Source organism: Grammomys surdaster, unplaced genomic scaffold (genome assembly GCF_004785775.1).
Source record: "Grammomys surdaster isolate TR1022 unplaced genomic scaffold, NIH_TR_1.0 752, whole genome shotgun sequence".
NCBI lineage: Eukaryota > Metazoa > Chordata > Mammalia > Rodentia > Muridae > Grammomys > Grammomys surdaster.
Genome location: NW_021605171.1, coordinates 2,268,166 through 2,286,139, shown reverse-complemented (window position 1 = coordinate 2,286,139; position 17,974 = coordinate 2,268,166). Strand labels below are relative to the sequence as shown.

The following is a 17,974-nucleotide window of genomic DNA, read 5'->3' as shown; positions in this document are numbered from 1 at the left end:
ACCAAACCAAACCAAACCAAACCAAACCAAACCAAACCAAACCAAACAACCAAACCAAACCAAACCAAACAACCAAATCAAACCAAACAACCAAACCAAACCCAGATTAGTCTGGTTGGTGAGTGGGTCCTGACTGAACTTGACTTGGAAAGGCATTTTCTCCAATAAGAAAACCGTGCCCTGGGCTATTTGTCCACAGCTCAAATTCAACTAAATTCTTCACTGGCTTGTTGATTCAAACTCCAGTTTTTAATTACGATTTAAATTCAAACTGAAACTACAACGGTCCCAGGCAGAAATAGCCGGCAATGTAAGTCCGAAGTGTGAATGGCTCTTTCCTTTAGCTCAGGCACCGAGCAAACCACTCCTCAGAAGCCTGGGAACACATGTATGAGGACTGAGTAAGGAGCTTCCTTTATTGGCAAATTAGAAAGAGGTTTTGTCTGAATTCACCATCCCTTGTTTGTCTGGGAGATTTTTTTTTCCCTAGTGTTTTTGAGACAGTATCTCTCACTCTACTGTTCTACATGGCCCAGAACTGTCCGTGTTGCCATGCAGACCTGGAGTTCATGGCTGCCCTCCAGATTAAGTCTCCAGAGGACTGAGTTACAGGTATGCAACTCTCTGCCTGGCTGCTGTTTTTGTTTTCTATCGTTTAAATAATATTTATCTTGTGGTAACAGTTTGTTTTCAAGTCTGTTTTTACTACTTAACAACAATACCCACAGGGACTACATCTTTATGTCTCTGTATTAATGTATCTTTAGCACTGACCACTGTGACTACCCTATGAGATGTGGTCAACTGGTCTGGAAGCTGGGCACTGTGTCACACACCTGAAATCTCACATTATGGGAGGTAGAGGCAGGAGGATCAGGAGTTACACATCAACTTTGACTACATAGTCAGTCAAGGGCTAACCTAGGTTACATAAGACAAGTAGAAACCTAGAGAGAGCCCTAAGGTGAAACTTCAGAAGATACAAATGCTGTATCCAGCTGTTACATGCTACATATGTTTTCAAAATTTTCCAAACTGCACACCAAAAAGGGACAAATTTTACTGTGCATAATTTATGTCTTGAGCAATACTTTTTATAGAAGCCTAAGTAGGAATAAAGGAATGAACTTGAATGCATAGAAGATGCAATGAAAAATTTGCCAGAAACTTCACTTTCACTAGGAGCTTAGGAATGATTGCTGTCATTATTGCTAAGATAGACATCCACTAGGAAGCCCTGACTGGCCTGGAACACCCTTTGCTAACCAGGTTGACCTCAAACTTGTAGCAAGCCTCTTGTCTCTGTCTCCTGATGGAATTACTTATGGCCTTTGCTTCCTTTATTGGTTAGTTTTATAAGCTTAGGCTGATCTTGAACTTTAAATAGTTTAGGCTGGTTCTGAACTTCTGACTCTCCTACCTTCTTCCTCTAGTGTTGGAGTTACAGGCATCTGCTAGCACACTAAGTGTCTTAGTCATTGTGCCATTGATGTGAATAGATATGACCATGGTAACTTATGAAAGAAAGCATTTAATTCAAGGCTTGCTTACAGTTTCCAAGGTTTAGTTCATTATCATTGTGGATAATAAGGAGTGACAGGAAGTAGCTCAAAGCTACATTTTAATTTGAAGGCAGAGAGAGAGAGAGAGAGAGAGAGAGAAAGGAGAGAGACAGAGGGACAGAGACAGAGAGAGAAGAGAGAGGGGGAGAGAGAGACATGAGAAACTCTGGACTTATGATCCTTTGATCCTTCTAATCCTTTCAAATAGTGCTATTCACTGATGACTAAACATTCAAATAAATGAGCCTATGGGGAGCATTCCTTTTTTTTTTTTTTTTTTTTGGTTCCATGAGGGGAGGTTTATTAAGAGAGTGGGAGAGCAAGAGGAGAGAGAGAGAGAAGTAGAGAGGAGTAGAGGCCGGCCCTGACCACGTGGAGAGAGGGGGAAGAGAAGGGGAGAGGGGAGAGGACAACCGGACAACCTGCAGGTGCTCAGGGTTGAGGAGCAAGAGCGGGAGCATTCCTTTTCAAGCACCACAGTCTTACTGACTTTTTTATGTTTTTTTTTAAAAAGATTTATTTATTTCATGTATGTGAGTACAATGTTGCTGTCTTCAGACACAACAGAAGAGGGCATCAGATCCCATTACAGATGGTTGTGAGCCACCATGTGGTTGCTAGGAATTGAACTCAGGACCTCTGGAAGAGCAGTCAGTGCTCTTAACAGCTGAGCCATCTCTCCAGCCCACTTTTTTTATATTTTAAACAATCTTTTTTCATACAATAAATTTTGATTCTGGTTTTTCTTCCCCCAACTCCTCTCAGACCCGACCCCACATAAACCCAAATGTACTTCCTTTCTTGCTCTCTCTCTTTTAGGAAACAAGTAGACATCTAAAAAAAAGAAAGAGTAATAATAAAATAAGGTAAAATACAAACAAACAGAAAAACTGAATAGGAAAAAACAAACAAATGAATTGAAGCATACAAGAGCCAAAGTAAAAAGCACAAGAAACACATATTAGATGCAGAGACACACACATTTTCATACACAGAAAACATATAGAGACACAAAATTGGAAACTATAAGATTTTTAAAAAAGTTTAAGAAAGTCCAGAGAAAGCATTATGAGATGAAGTAAACAAAAACATGAACAAATAATACAAAAACAAAATAAAACAAAAATTAAAAAACCCAGCTCCAGAAATACCACTCAGTTCATTTTGCATTAGCCACTTATTGCTGGGAAAGGGTTTCTCTGTCCTGAAACTCACTCTGTAGACCAGGCTGGCCTCGAACTCAGAAATCTGCCTGCCTCTGCCTCCCAAGTGCTGGGATTAAAGGCATGTGCCACTGCTGCCCAGCTTTGGAGCCTGCTCTTAAGTGCAGTTTGTATACTCAATGAGTTTTTTCCTTTGTAAGCTTTTTTTTTTTCTTTAATGCAGTTTTGGATTAGCTTTTTGAAACTGTGTTTTGCTGCACTAGCCTCAAACTCATTATATAACTGAGGCCAGCCTTGAACTCCCAAGTCCTCCTATCTCCATGTGCCAATTCCAGGAATTATAGACATGAATCACATGTGGTTTATTAGTGGTTTTGTTTCTTTTGCTAAGGGTGTTTTTGTTTTGTTTAATTTCATTTCATTCTGGTTTGGCTTGCTATTGGAGACATTGTTTTGTTATGAAGTCCAAGGCTCACTTCTGACTTGCTATATAGTTTAGGCTGGACTCAAACTCACTGTCCACCTGCCCATTGCCAGCAAAACAGGCATGCATTACTATACCTGCTAAATTCTAATAATTTTTTTTAAAAAAGCACCCCATCCCCCTCCCTCCAAAACCCCAAACTGGGCATTGCTTTTAGTGAACATAACTTTCAGTAGTAGATAGTTTTATTAATTTCTTTCCGAATTCATCCAGTAGATAGCTGGATAAGTTCTACACAGGGGTACTTTGTAAGCTTTCTGTGACTATGACAAAATGACATGGACAGAAAGTTTCTGAGGAATGAAGGTTGGCTTATGCTTTCAGAAATTTCAGTCTACAGTAAGTGTCCTCATTACTGCTGACACAGTGCAGAGGCTGTTCCTCTTGATGGCAACCAGAGGCACATCCAGCAAACTGCTCACCTCATGCTTCAAGAGGACATCTCACTGACTCGACCTTCTCCAGGATGCCTGTAGTGAGGTGTTTACCAGAGAAGACTGCTAGGACATGGGTGTAAGCCAATAGAAGGTCTTTAATAGTCAGCAACTACACTGAGTGTTTGGAATCCCAGTATAGCCCTGAGCCTTTCTCAGGGTGAGGTTTTTAAGAACCACAAAAGGAAATAAGTCCTGGGTTGTCACACTTAAGTTAACAAGAACAGCTAATCAGAAGCCAAAAAGCAAGGTTAGTACATTTTGAGGCTTTTCCAGAACTGTATGGACTTTGATGGATTAGTCTTTTTTTTTTTTAAGTTTTGGCAGATGGTACTGTCTCTGTGCTGAGTTTTATGGCCTGCATGGCATTTCCGTCATGGAGTGAGGTGTGCTTGAGACACACAAAAATGAGTAATTATTTTTACATTTTTATTAGCTTTTTATATTTTTAATTTTTATACAATATATTTTGGTCATATTCTTTCCTCTTCCCAAAGTCCCCTCAGAACCTTTCCACTTCTCTTCCCACTCAACTTTGTTCTTTCTTTCTCAAAAACAGACCAATAAAACAAAACTCTAAATGACAAAAATAAATAAATTTTAAAAATCAAACAACAACAATAAAAACATCAAAAAGCACACAAAAACCATGGAGTTAATTTTGTGTTGGTTAACTGTTTCTGGGCATGGGCTCTGCCCTGGAGTGTGATTGGCATGCCTACTGACCTTCCAGCAAAAACAGACTTTCCTTTTCTCAGCAAGTATTAATTGCACATAGTGTTCTGGTTAGACGAGGAACTTTGTGCCCACTTCCTCTTCTCCCTGCTGACATTTTGTCTAGCTTACACTTCTGCAGGTCTTGCTCATGTTTTCATATGTGCCTAAGTCCTTTTTGTATGGAAGACACTGTTTCATAGGCGTCACCTGCCACCACTGGCTCTTACAACCTTGACACATCCTCTTTTGAGTAGATCCTTGAGGCTTGAGGGGAAGGATGTTTATTTAAATAAATGTTCTTTATTAAAAGAATGTCAAAAAAAAAAAAAGGTGTGATTTTAAGCCGGGCAGTGGTGGCACACGCCTTTAATCCCAGCACTTGGGAGGCAGAGGCAGGCAGATCTCTGAGATCAAGAGTTCGAGAGTTCGAGGCTAGCCTGGTCTACAGAGTGAGTTCCAGGACAGCCAGGGCTACACAGAGAAACCGTGTCTCGAAAAACCAAAAAAAAAAAAAGTCTTTTAATAAAGACATCTCATTTAGGGTGGTGGACTCTAAAGCCTCTCACTCTCTGTACACTGGACAGTTGTGGGTCTCTGTGTTAGCTCCCATCTACTGCAAGAAGAAGCTTCTCTAGTGGGGGTTGCACTATATAAATATAATATGGAAGCAGGAAAGTTCATAAGGCCTTAGTCTAGACAAAGAACCACAGCCAATTATGGGATTCTGAGAGTGAGAAGACTAGTCTTCCCACGAGGGATCACACCAATTAGTTATCCAAGACCAAGTTGCCTTAGTTAGGGCTTCCATTGCTGTGAACAGACACTAGGACCAAGAAAACTCCTATAAAGAACAATATTTAATTGGAGCTGGTACAGGTTCAGAGGTTCAGTCCATCATCATCAAGGTGAGAGCATGGCAGTGTCCAGACAGACATGGGATTGAAGGAGCTGAGAGTCCCACCTCTTGTTCCAAAGGTAGCAAGAAGAGAGGGAAGGAGGAAATGATGTAATTATAATCTCTAAAATATATGATACATTTCCATTATTCATAATTTGATGGGCATCTAGGTTGCTTCTACTTTCTAGCTGTTGTGAACAGAGGTGGAATGAACATGGAGGAACAAGTATCTCCATGGCGGAAGGTAAAATCCTTCATACGGAGTCCCAGGAGTAGAGTAGCTGGGTCATATAGTAGTTTTAATATGGTTTATTAAACCCTAAAGTAACTTTCCTAGTGACTGCAACACCAATAGTGAAAAAGAAAGACTTCTTCTTTCCTGGTATACATACTGGCAATTGGCATTTTTGCTTGATGAAAGCTATTCTGATTGGAGTGAGATGGAATCTCAAAGTGGCGGCTTTAGTCACTGTGAAGATATACCATGACCACGACAATTCAAAAAACAAGAATTTAATGGAGGTCTCCTTAACATTTCAGAGAGTGAGTCCATGACCCTCATGTCTGGGAGCATAGAAGGAGGCAGGCAGGAATGACATTGGAACAGTAGTTAAAAGCTTACATCTGATCCACATGCGTGAGGTGGTGTTAAGGACCGCAATCCTCCAATAAGTTCACACCATTAATCCTTCCGAAACAGTTCCATCAACTGTGGACTAAGTATTTAAACATATAAGCTCTGACAGCCTTTCTTATTTGAAACAACACACATGGTTATTGTTTGGTGGTTTCACACAGTTTTACAGTGAGAATGAAGGACAATAATCTGGGTGGGAGGATTTGAGAAACATGCAGTTGTAAGCTTTGAGAGAAGGACAGAGATTCAAGAAAGAGAGATGTTCATTAATGTACAGCAGGGATCTGAAGCAGAGATTTTCAGACCAAAGAGACAAAGAACATTACCTTAAAGTTAAGGTCCTGTTTTAGTTAGAGTTTTACTGCTGTGAACAGGCACCATGACCAAGGCAAGTCTTATAAAGAACAACATTTAGTTGGAGTTGGCTTACAGGTTCAGAGGTTCAGTCCATTATCATCAAGATGGGAGCATGGCAGCTTCTAGGCAGGCATGGTGCAGGCAGAGCTGAGAATTCTACGTTCTACAGCTTTATCTGAAGGCTGCTAGAGGAATATTGACTTCCAGGCAGCTAGGGTGAGGGTCTTAAGCCCATGCCCAGAGGCCTACAGTGACACACCTACTCCAACAAGGGCATACCTCCTAATAGTAACACTCCCTGGGCCAAGCATCGACAAATCATCACAGGTCCCTTAAGAAGAGAAAGGGAGGAGGAGGTACTTCATGGTGAGGAAGCACACTGAAGGAATATATGATAAATTCTACATGGAAGGGACCATTCTTTCTTTATACAGAAGAGGAGGGCTTGGTTAATGTGTAACCCTAAGACACGACAGTAGTCAGGCTACCTATAATTCCCCAGCAGATGGCATGTTCTCACTTTGCTTGTGGTTTTTCTAACTAGACCCCAATGGATCTAGTTGCTTGCTCAAATGATTCTAGAGTTTTTTCTTTCTTTCTATGAAAGGGAAAGAGGAGATGGCAGAAGTAGCAAAGTATTGCTGGATACTGAATTCAGCTTCTAAATGCTTGAACTGAAGTGGTATTGGATTTTAACTGCCGATTCCCATCTATCCTATGGTGGGTAGTCAGAAGTTAACCTTTGGGTCAGAGGCTAATATCCATAGTCACGCATCAGGATACTTTCTGTTCCTTTTTCTTTCTTTTTTCCTTTGAGACAAGAGTATCGCTATGTAGTCCAGGATGGCCTCTAGATTACTATATCCACAATAGCCTTGAACTCTCAATTCTCCTTCCTCAGCTCTCTGAATGCTGAGATTATAATTTTTATGCCATCCTCAGTTTGGAAGACTTTTTTTTTCTTTTGGACAGAGTATTTAGGGCTTGTACTAGCTTCGAACCGTTATAGAGCTGGGAATGACCTTCAAGTTTTGAACTTTCTGCCTGAGCCATACAAGGATATTGCAGCCACGTTTGTTTTTTGAGGTGTAGGGGATCAAAACTAGGTCTTCACACAAAGGAGAATGAGTAAGCACTAAAACTAAGTTATACCTCCAACCTGCAAGATCTGTTTTTAAATTCTTGTAATTGGAATAGAATTCTTCTGGAGTTACTTGTTTGTAGAGTTTTAGTTATCAGACCCAAAGACTGGAATATGCTAAACACATACTTTTCCACTGAGCTGCATCCATGACTTTTTAATCTGTCTGTGGTTTCTATTTCTGTCTTTCTTTTTTTGTTTCTGTATTTGGTTGTTTTTGTTGTTAATATTTTGCTGGCGTGGAATTCACTATGTAGGCCAAACTGACTATAGACTCACAGAGATCTGGCTTTCTGTCCCTCACAAGTTCTGTATTAAAGGGATATGTGCCCATTCCTTGCATTCCCAGGATGTGTTTAATGTGTAGTCTCAGTAGATTTTGACTTAAACTCATTTATGTCTTTTATTTGCTGATAAGTGAAAGTTCATAAATTTTTTCCCTTTCTTTCTGCTATGTATACGTAAAATTACTTACACAAGTTTTCCAAAGGTAATTTTTCTGTCATGACTCCTATATTTTTTCTTCAAATCTGCCTGATTTCATCTTTGCCCTTGCCCCCTCTTCTAGAGAAACTAAATGAATGGTGTGTGTGTGTGTGTGTGTGTGTACTTGTGTTGACTCAACTTGTACTCAGGGCCTCCTGAATACTGGGTTACCATTCTACTAATGAAATATATCCTCAGTTCCATATCAATAATTAAAATATCTTCATTTAGATTTATTTATTTTATGTCAATGGCTGTTTTGCAAATCTGGTTATGTAATATATCCCTCCCTAGTAACTGTGGAATATATATAAGAAGGTGATAGATCTCTTGGAATTCAAGTTACCAAATCTGGGTCATCTGCAAGAGCAACAAGTACTCTTTTTTGTTTGTTTGTTTGTTTTGTTTTGTTTTTCGACAGGGTTTCTCTGTATAACCCGGGCTGTCCTGGAACTCACTCTATAGACCAGGCTGGCCTCGAACTCAGAAATCCACCTGCCTCTGCCTCCCGACTGCTGGGATTAAAGGCGTTCACCACACCGCCCGGCTGCAACAAGACTTAACCACTGAGTCATCTCTCAAGTCAGAGATCAATGGTTTTTATATTAAGAAATTTGTTAGATTTGCTGATTTTATATTATTTATTCACATAAAAACAGAGATTTCACAGTGTGGCTCTGAATGCCTTCTAATTTCAAGCAGCACCCCACCCTTGCTTCTGCTTCCCGAGTGCTGGGAATTTTAGAGTATGTGCCATTATGCAAGACCTGAAACAATTTATAAGAGGTGAGCATCATCCATTTTTGTCTTGATTCTTGGTTCGTCTTGGTGCCTTGCCTGCTGGAGTTCTTTCTGCTCTGGAAACAAGTTTCTAAGAGCTTGAGAAATAGCAGGCTCTAGCTAGGAGTAGGTAGCCTGACCCTCCTGTTTACAAAGCTAGTCTTCCCAGCTCCGCAGCATACTGCAGCTGCCTCTCCCTTCCTTTCTCATCTCCAGTGGATCATGCAGATCTTCTCCAACCTTCCTCCCCACTTACCCTGCTTTGTCTTACCCCAACTCCAGCAGGTATTCCCTGGGAGCCAGCTAGCCAAGCTGCCAAAGAAGAAAGAAGACCAGCTAAGCAAGTAGATGAGTTTCAGATCTTCAGTCTCTCTCCTCTCCTCTACATCTTTTTTCTTTGTTGTTGTTGTTTTGTTTTTTCGAGACAGGGTTTCTCTGTATAGCCCTGGCTGTCCTGGAACTCACTCTGTAGACCAGGCTGGCCTCGAACTCAGAAATCCGCCTGCCTCTGTCTCCCAAGTGCTGGGATTAAAGATGTGTGCCACCACCGCCCGGCTCTCTCCTCTAAATCTAATCCTCCATTCTCTGCTGAAGATTACCTTTTGTGGCCTCTTCTCACTGTTTGCCTCCATTTCCAAGGGGCTAAGCAAATCATGGTGGACCACTCTGCTTTCTTCCCTCGTGTGAACCCTCTTGTCACCCCCATCCACCCACTCAACACATCCACATTCTTAGTGTAGGCTCTTAATACCTAAAACCAGTGGCCTCACCTGGCAGGATCCAAGAAGAATTCCCTACCAGGCAAGAACACTCTCCTAAGAGACAAGGAAGACAAAAGGAACCAAGGAACAAATCCCAACAAGGACAAGACCAAATATTAGTACCTAGAACTATAATCAAGATGCCTAGACAATAGTAGGGAAATGCAATCAGTAAATGCCAGGAAAATATGTGTCCACTAGAGCCCGTCAACTCTACTATAGTAGGTTCTGATACAAAGCAACATAGCTGAAGCACAAAGCTGGGGGAACCTTAAAACTACCTTTAAAAATTTGATAAAAGTCCTTAAGTAAAAATGAATAAATCCCTTAAAGAAATCTATGAAAATAAAAACAGCAAAAGGAAATGAATAAAACTATTCAAGAACTGAAGAAACAGAATCAATTAAAAAACAAACAAAAGGTCCTTTTCCGGCTGGAACCATGGAGGCTGTTCCAGAGAAGAAAAAGAAGGTTGCCGGTGTGCCAGAAACCCATAAGAAAAAGGTTCCTGCTGTGCCAAAAACTCTTAAGAAAAAGGTTGCAGCTGTGCCAGAAACCCTTAAGAAAAAGCGAAGGAATTTCGCAGAGTTGAAGGTGAAGCGTCTGAGGAAGAGGTTTGCCCTGAAGACACTCCGAAAGGCAAGGAGGAAGCTCATCTATGAGAAGGCAAAGCACTATCACAAGGAGTACAGGCAGATGTACCGGACTGAGATTCGGATGGCCAGGATGGCAAGGAAAACTGGGAACTTCTATGTGCCTGCAGAACCAAAATTGGTGTTTTTCATCAGAATCCGAGGCATCAATGGAGTAAGCCCAAAGGTCCGCAAGGTATTGCAGTTTCTTCACCTTCGACAGATCTTCAATGGCACCTTTGTTAAGCTCAACAACGCTTCCATTAACATGCTGAGGATTGTGGAACCGTACATTGCATGGGGGTACCCCAACCTGAAGTCAGTAAACGAGCTCATCTACAATCGAGGCTACGGCAAAATCAATAAGAAGCAGATTGCCTTGACGGATAATTCCTTGATTGCTCGGTCTCTTGGTAAATTTGGCATCATCTGCATGGAGGCTCTAATTCGTGAGATCTATACAGTTGGGAAACGCTTCAAGGAAGCAAATAACTTCCTGTGGACTTTCAAATTATCTTCCCCACGAGGTGGAATGAAGAAGAAGACAACTCACTTTGTAGAAGGTGGAGACGCTGGCAACAGGGAAGACCAGATCAACAGGCTTATTAGACGGGTGAACTAAGGTGTTGCCCGTGGTATTTTTGTAATCTGGTTAGTTAATAAACAGTCACAGTTTGGCAAATTTGAAAACAAACAAACAAACAAACAAACAAACAAACAAACAAACGGGCTGGAGAGATGGCTCAGTGGTTAAGAGAGCTGAGTTCCAGAGGTCCTGAGTTCAATTCCCAGCAACCACATGGTGACTCACAACCATCTGGAATGGGATTCGATGCCCTCTTCTAGTATTTCTGAAGATAGCTACAGTGTACTCAAAAAATAAATAAATATTTCTTAAAAACAAACAAACAAACAAAAAAACCTGAAAAAACTTGGACGTGAAAATTGTAGGAACTTGAACAGGAACTTCAGGGGCAAGCCTCACCGACAGAATACGAGAGACAGAAGAAAGAATCGGCACTGAAAAAGATGAGAGAAAAATAGATACACTAGTCAAAGAAAATGATAAATCTAAAAATCTTCTGACACAAAACTCCTGGGACACTATGAAAAGGCCAAATCAAAGAATATAGGAATAAAGGAAGAAAAAGGAATCCAGTCCAGAGGCCTAGAGAATATTTTCAGCAAAACCATAGAAGAAATAATGAAAGGAAAGAATAAGCTCCCCAACAATGATCAGCTGTGAATGGGAAGTCCAAGGATCTAGTAGTTGCTCAGTCCTGCAAGGCTAGTAGATTCCAACAGATGTGCTGGCAAGTAAATGCAAGCAAAGGAAGAAGAGTGAATCTTCCTTCTTCCAATGTCCTTATGTAGGTCTCCAGCAGAAGGTGTAGCCCAAATTAAAGGTGTGTACCACAACACCTGGATCTGGGACTTGTTTTGTCCCAGGCTGACCTTGAACTCAGCTATCTCCTTGCCTTAGTCTCCTGGGATTAAAGACACTACCTTGCCTGGGCCTAAGCTTTTCATGGCCACTATACCTCAAGATCTAGATCACAGGTGAGCCCTCCAATTCTGGGTTGGAGTTCATTCTAGATATAGTCAAGTTGACAACCAGGAATAGCCTTTATAGTAAACAAATGACTTTAAAAGGCAGGCTCCATGCCCAGCAGATGTCCAACAGAAGACATACCCAGTGGCATATTTGGAGAAATTTACCCATGCCAGGGTTTCTCTCTCTCTTTCTTTCTTTCTTTCTTTCTTTCTTTCTTTCTTTCTTTCTTTCTTTCTTTCTTCCTTTCTTCCTTCCTTCCTTCCTTCCTTCCTTCCTTCCTTCCTTTCTTTCTTTTTTATTTATTTTTGGTTTTTCGAGACAGGGTTTCTCTGTGTAGCCCTGGATGTCCTGGAACTCACTCTGTAGACCAGGCTGGCCTCGATCTCAGAAATCTGCCTGCCTCTGCCTCCCAAGTGCTGAGATCAAAGGCGTGCACCACCAGTGCCCTGCTGTGGACAGCTTTTATACATTAATTCTCTCCTTCTACCACATGGGTCATGGGTATTGAACTCAGGTCATCAATAAAGGGCTCTAATGGCCCAGGTGTGGCAAACATGGCACCTGCAGAGCTTTCCCTTCACAATTCACTCTCCCCTGCTAAACCATTGGAGTCTCTTATTTAGGTACTTCCATAGGCCTAAAGCTAGTCAACAAGGTCCATTCCCTTATTTGGCTATTTCCTCCTACCTAACTCATTCTTGAGACTGACCATCAAGGTTCACCAATCAAAAGTGCTTATTTGTTCAATCAGAACTTCCCAGTGCACCCTGGCTATCTGTAACACAGACCTCCCCATTTTTCCTTTTAAAATCACTCCTGCAGAGCTATTTGCTGCTGTTTCTGTCTGATTCAGATTCTGCTGCTTTGTCTCTTTGCCTTGCTTTAATAAATGGTCTCTTTGTGTTGGAAATTGGTGTTTGGGAATGGTCCTTGACTAATGCAGGGTGCAGAGGGGCTCACCCTGTGGTGAGTGGGTCCCTTCAGTCTTGGTGGCAAGTATCTTTACCTAGTCAGTCTCCTCTCTGGTCTGTCTGTCTGTCCTTTGACCTCATCCTAAAAGTTAATTCTTTGAGAATTTCATCCGCTGTGGTAGATCATATTTACTCTGTCCTACCCAACTCCTCTCAGATAGATCCACACTTCCTTATCCACCAAACTTTGTGTGTCCTCCTCTAAAACAAAACCAAACCACTATCAAGTCTAATTTGTACTTGAAAGAGATAAAGAAGTAAAAGGAAAGGCCATGATTGTTCCTGGTCTGTTAGAGGAGAGAGTTTATTGTAGATACGAGGGAGAGCATAGCCAGAGGCAGGGACATCTGAGAGAGTCCAGGGTGGAGATAACCCCGAGCTATGTAAGAAGATGAGGTGGGAAGAGAGAAGCAGGTATGGGAACCTTGAGGTCCAAAGGAGAATGGGTAGCCAAAAGGGCTGGATTATCTAGGGAAGGGCCTCTGGGGAAATGGCAGCCCAGCCTGTGAGGTGGAGCCTTAGAGTGGGTGTGGCTGGGTCAGCTAGCCCTACCTGGTAATAGGCAGGGAATGAATGAGCAATGCTGGGAGAACCTGGCAGTCAGGCAGTTAAATAGGCACCTCAGTCACTTGTCCCAGGGTTCGAGACTTACTAGTGTTGTGCATGTATTTTTGGATGGGTGGCCGTCTACTGGAGGTCGGTAAGTCTAACGGGGATATGCTCTAAAAGAAAACGGACTCCTCCTCCGATCAGCTATCAGTTAGCCACAACGCCTCATTTAGAGAGGTAGGACTTCTTGCCTCATCTCCCTCTCTTCATCCTTGTGAAAGCTCGCACTATGTGTCTTAGTTACTTTCCTGCGGCTGTGAAGGAGCACCACGACCAAGGGAACTTAGAAAAGAAAACATTTCTTTTGTTGTTGTTGTTTTTGTTTTTTTGAGACAGGGTTTCTCTGTGTAGCCCTGGCTGTCCTGGAACTCACTCTGTAGACCAGGCTAGCCTTGAACTCTCGAACTCAGAAATCCGCCTTCCTCTGCCTCCCAAGTTCTGGGATTAAAGGCGTGTGCCACCACTGCCCGGCAAAAAGAAAACATTTAATTGAAGGCTTGCTTACAGTTTCAGAGGATGAGTTCGTGACCATCATGCAGGGAGCCAGGCAGCAAGCAGAAAAGTAGGAGAAGTAGTTGAGAGCTTACATCCAATCCACACCACATGGTGGTGGGGTGGAGCAGGAGGGAGGGTGGAATGGGCTTTTCAAACATCAAAGCCCACCTAAGTAACACACCTTGTCCAATAAGACCACACTTCCTAATCCTAACCCCAACAGTCCCACAAACCACGGACCAAGCATTTAAAAATATGAGCCTATGGGAACCATTCTCATTTAAATCACCACACTATTTCACTCATTTTAGTTCTATACTTTGATATTACTTGGTTAATATTATCTAGCCATCGTTGTAACGTAATGTCTACTTTGGCAGAATAGAGTGTGATAAGCAGAAGATTAAACATAGAGCTTTGAGTGATTATGTTTAGAGTCACAAGGAAGAAGGATAAAAAAGTGACTATTAGTCCCAAATCCTCTATCATTCACAGCATTCTCCTTTCTGGTTGACTTTTATTAGTTGGTTTATGCTCTCACAAAATCTGCATGCTGAGTCCTGAGCCCCAAGTAATTCAGAAATTTTGACATAGGTAATTTAGTTAAAATGAAGTAACTAGCATGGGCTCTGTCTGGTACAAGTCATGTTCTCATTAGAAGAAATGTGGACATGGACAGGGTAGGCAGAGCCACAAGGAGATGGCGTCTACAAGCCTAGAAAAGAGGCCAGAACAGATCTGCTCCACGAAATATGTCCAGTGTACTTCAGATCTCGGAGAAAAAGGTTTCTCTTGTTTAGGCCATCTAGAATGTGCTACTGTTCTACTGTGACTACCTTGGCTTGGGTATGGTTGGTGTGTGCACCCAAAAGGTGATGTATATATGTTAGAACCTATTTTCTAGTATAGTAGGTAGAGTAAGGAAACCTTTTCAGACTGTGGTCCAGTGATGGGGCTATGGTCCATACAAAGGATTAATGTTGTTCTCCTTTAAGTAGATTAATCACACAGACGGTGGGCTATCATAGAAAAGGATGTATAAGCCCTCCTTTGTTGCTTCTTGGTGTGCTATGGGATCACTTCCTGCATGGATATCGAACAAGGTACTATCCGTCACAAATCGACTAGATGAGAAAATGCCAACAAATAAAACCAAGAAAAATCATGTCAACTTTGGGGGAGAAGCTCAAGTAAAACCTTTAAGTTGAAAAGTATCAGCTATTGTCTCTTACTAACTACTTAGCGTCTGCAGGACTATGTGTGTGTGTATGTATGTATGTATGTACGTATGCATGCATGCATGTATGTGAGTGCGCGGTGTCACAGAGCACTTGTGCAAGTCAGAAGACAATGTTCAGAATTGGTTTTCTCCTTTTACTAAATGGTTCTAGTGGTCGAACTCACGTCATCAATCTTAGGAACAAGCACCTTTCACAAGCGCCTTTACCCGCTTAGCCATCTCACCAGCCAGGCCTCAGCTTTTTTATTTCGTAAAACTGTCTTGTAATGATTAAAAACACTGTCAGGTCCAAAATGACAAAACACAATTTTAGTGGAAAAAATTATATTGCATAATGACATTGTGGAACATAGCATACAGACTACTAATTAATTATATATTGCGACGCCATTTGTTATCATCTTGTTTTATTGTTTCATTAGCCAGCGCGGAGAAAAGGAACCAAGGAACAATCCCAGCCTTAGAATCTAGCAGAGGTGGATACAAGTTACCATGACAACAGCGCGTTCAGACATTTTCTGACCACACGCCGCTTGGAAGAAGGAGGCCTGAGTTGCGTGTTGCGTCATCACTACGCGCTCTGTGGCTTGCTCAGCGCTGCCTTGGAAGGTCCCGGCCAGGCTACCGTCGCCTCGCTCAAAGAATTATTTTGTTCTTTTCCACCTTTGTTACAACGAGGAACCTGCCTGGCTGTAAGTGCGTGCGGGCGGGCGGCGGGCTTCCTTCAGCGGCGCGCCGGCCTGTCAGTTTCCTCCTAGCCGGGGCCTTGCCGCGTCTACTTCCGGGCAGTGCGCCGCTCCCGGCTCGGCTCTTTGTGTCCCCGCGGCGGCCTCGCGAGCTCTGTGGAGGTGGCGGGCGCTCGGTGCGGGCTGCGTGGCGGGAAGGCGGGCGCGCGCCTCTGCGGCCCGGGTGAGGACCGCGAGGGTCGGCTCGTGGGATCGCGCGGGCCGGGGCGAGGGCGCGACGGGCATTTGTGGCCTAACAAAGCGCCGCCGGAACCGGGCTCCGGCATGTGTGCGGACCCCCATTTTCTGGGAACCAAGTGTGGTGGCTTTGTGTGGTTCCTTGTTCTCACCACCTCATCCCTCTTTTATTTTTTTCTTTTTGTTCCCTCCCTGCAGCCAGTTCATTGAAAGCTGTCAGCCCCCTCAGGGAGGTGGTTTCCTATCAATATGAGTCTTTTCAACTTGGACCGTTTTCGCTTTGAGAAAAGGATTAAGGTTGAGGACGCTCCCGAAGCAGCCCCTCAGCCCTCCCAGCCCGGTCCTTCGTCACCAATTTCTCTTAGTGCTGAAGAAGAGAATGCTGAAGGGGAAGTTAGCAGGGCAAACACCCCAGACTCAGATGTAACTGAAAAAACAGGTGAGTTGCTGTGTTGCAGACTGATACAGCATCCAAAGGTGACAGGCACAAGGGATTCCACTTTTTTGGGACTATTGTATAGATTGATACAGTGCCTCCAATTTTGTGCATTGAAATCCAGCATTGGGACTGCCATAGCCACCAAACTGCCTACCAACCGAGCCTACCTCCATTGTTTCACTTGTAGGAGTTCTTGGGATTCAGCACAATGGTGGACACTGAAAGCCGAGTTTGCAGAATTCTTGGATCAGAATGGCTATTCAGAGGAGAATGTAGGCAGTTCTAGTAGACCTTGAAGTTATTAATTTAGCTACAGGTTTTCCTTCATTTCAATATTCTTTTATTCTATTTCCCTTGTTCTGTCTCTTTTGTTTTGAGACAGGATCTGACTTTGTAGCCTTGAGCTGGTGTGAAACCTCGTGGACTGGATGGGTTTGAACTACTGATCCTTCCACCTCTGCCTACCAGTTGCTGGGATTACAGCCACATGTCACCACACCTGGCTTTTCGAAAGCAGTATCCCTCAGTGCCTTACCTTCTCCAGTGATGGGATTGCAGATGTGGTTTCATGCCTTACCAGCACTGATCACTTCTGAGACTTAGATGTGACAGATGCTTGAAGATAACATCTAGGTCCAAAAAATACTGCTTCCACCTAACGTCTCAGAAATCTCCAGAATTCACTTGAGTAGTTTATGTTATTCTTAGTGAATAAAAAAATTTAAACCAATTGTAGCAGACCTTTATGGATAAGAAGAACAGAAGAGAGTAAGCCCAAAATGAGGATTTTGAACAAGGATGTAACTTGCATGTGGAGGTTGGAGAACACCTTGAGAGGTTGGTTCTCCACCATGGTTCTCAGTATGGAACTCAGGTAGTGAGGTTTGTGGGGCAAAGGCTTTTATTTACAGGCCCATCTGACTAGCCACAAAGTAGCTTTAACACTTATTTTTAGCTGTAATGGGAAGTGCTTCTTATGTGTCACCTGATAATCTTACAGGGTAAGTAGTCAACATTTTTGGAAATGAGACTCCAGTTTTAAGCTAAGTTTTAAGAGACTTAATAGAACCTATTAAAAATTCAAACATTGTGATTCCTGAGAATGAGCCAGGAATCAGTTTCTGACAAATGTGATGGTAATGTTAGAAGTTTTTGTGTCTGTTCTAATACTATACTTCTTCTTTTTTTTTTTTTTGTTTGTTTGTTTTTCAAGACAGGGTTTCTCTGTGTAGCCCTGGCTGTCCTGGAACTCACTCTGTAGACCAGGCTGGCCTCGATCTCAGAAATCTGCCTGTCTCTGCCTCCCAAGTGCTGAGATCAAAGGCGTGCGCCACCACTGCCCAGCTACCCCTGGATTCTATAAGAAAGGCTGAGTAACAGTAAGCAACACGCCTCCATGGTATATATATCAGCTCTTGCCTCCAGGACTCTGCCCCGCCTGAGATCTGGTCTTGACTTTCTTCACTGTTGAACAGTGATGTGGAAGTGTGAGGACTGAACTTGGGTCTTCTGCAGTCAAAGCAATATGTGCTCTTAACTAATGAGCTAGCTCTGTAGCCCAATCTTAATGAGTTTTTTTTCCTTTTGTTTTTGTTTGAGATAAGTTCTCTTAGTCCTGGCTGCCATTGAACTGTAGATCAGGCTGGCCTTGAACTCACAGAGACCCACTTGCCTCTGCTTCAGTGGTGAA

At 42.6% G+C, this 17,974-nt stretch overlaps 2 protein-coding genes across 5 annotated transcripts in view; both read left to right on the top strand.

The window, feature by feature from the left end:
- Positions 1 to 6,852: 6,852 nt before the first annotated feature.
- Positions 6,853 to 10,674, top strand: LOC114633845 (60S ribosomal protein L7-like). 4 transcript variants are annotated; one of them, XM_028782476.1, is made up of 2 exons: positions 6,853 to 6,873; positions 9,952 to 10,674. In XM_028782476.1, the coding sequence occupies exons 1-2, from the start codon at positions 6,853 to 6,855 to the stop codon at positions 10,672 to 10,674; spliced, it is 744 nt and encodes a 247-aa protein (XP_028638309.1). The 4 variants fall into 4 exon arrangements, with proteins under 4 accessions (XP_028638309.1, XP_028638308.1, XP_028638307.1 ...); XM_028782475.1 differs by lacking the exon at positions 6,853 to 6,873 and adding an exon at positions 9,862 to 9,891 and having other exon boundaries at positions 9,958 to 10,674; XM_028782474.1 differs by lacking the exon at positions 6,853 to 6,873 and adding an exon at positions 9,862 to 9,891.
- A 4,802-nt stretch (positions 10,675 to 15,476) lies between these two features.
- The window catches only part of Smarcad1 (SWI/SNF-related, matrix-associated actin-dependent regulator of chromatin, subfamily a, containing DEAD/H box 1), a 67,162-nt gene continuing 64,664 nt past the window's right edge, over positions 15,477 to 17,974 (top strand). Inside the window, exons 1-2 of the mRNA XM_028782452.1 lie at positions 15,477 to 15,614; positions 16,044 to 16,284. Of these exons, the coding sequence (XP_028638285.1) occupies positions 16,095 to 16,284 (190 nt within the window). The 5' untranslated portion in view covers positions 15,477 to 15,614; positions 16,044 to 16,094. The remainder of the gene's footprint in view (positions 15,615 to 16,043; positions 16,285 to 17,974) is intronic.

Excerpts from the sequence above, each read along its gene's own strand:
- LOC114633845 (XM_028782473.1), top strand. The coding sequence starts at position 9,862 with ATGGAGGCTGTTCCAGAGAAGAAAAAGAAGGTTGCCGGTGTGCCAGAA.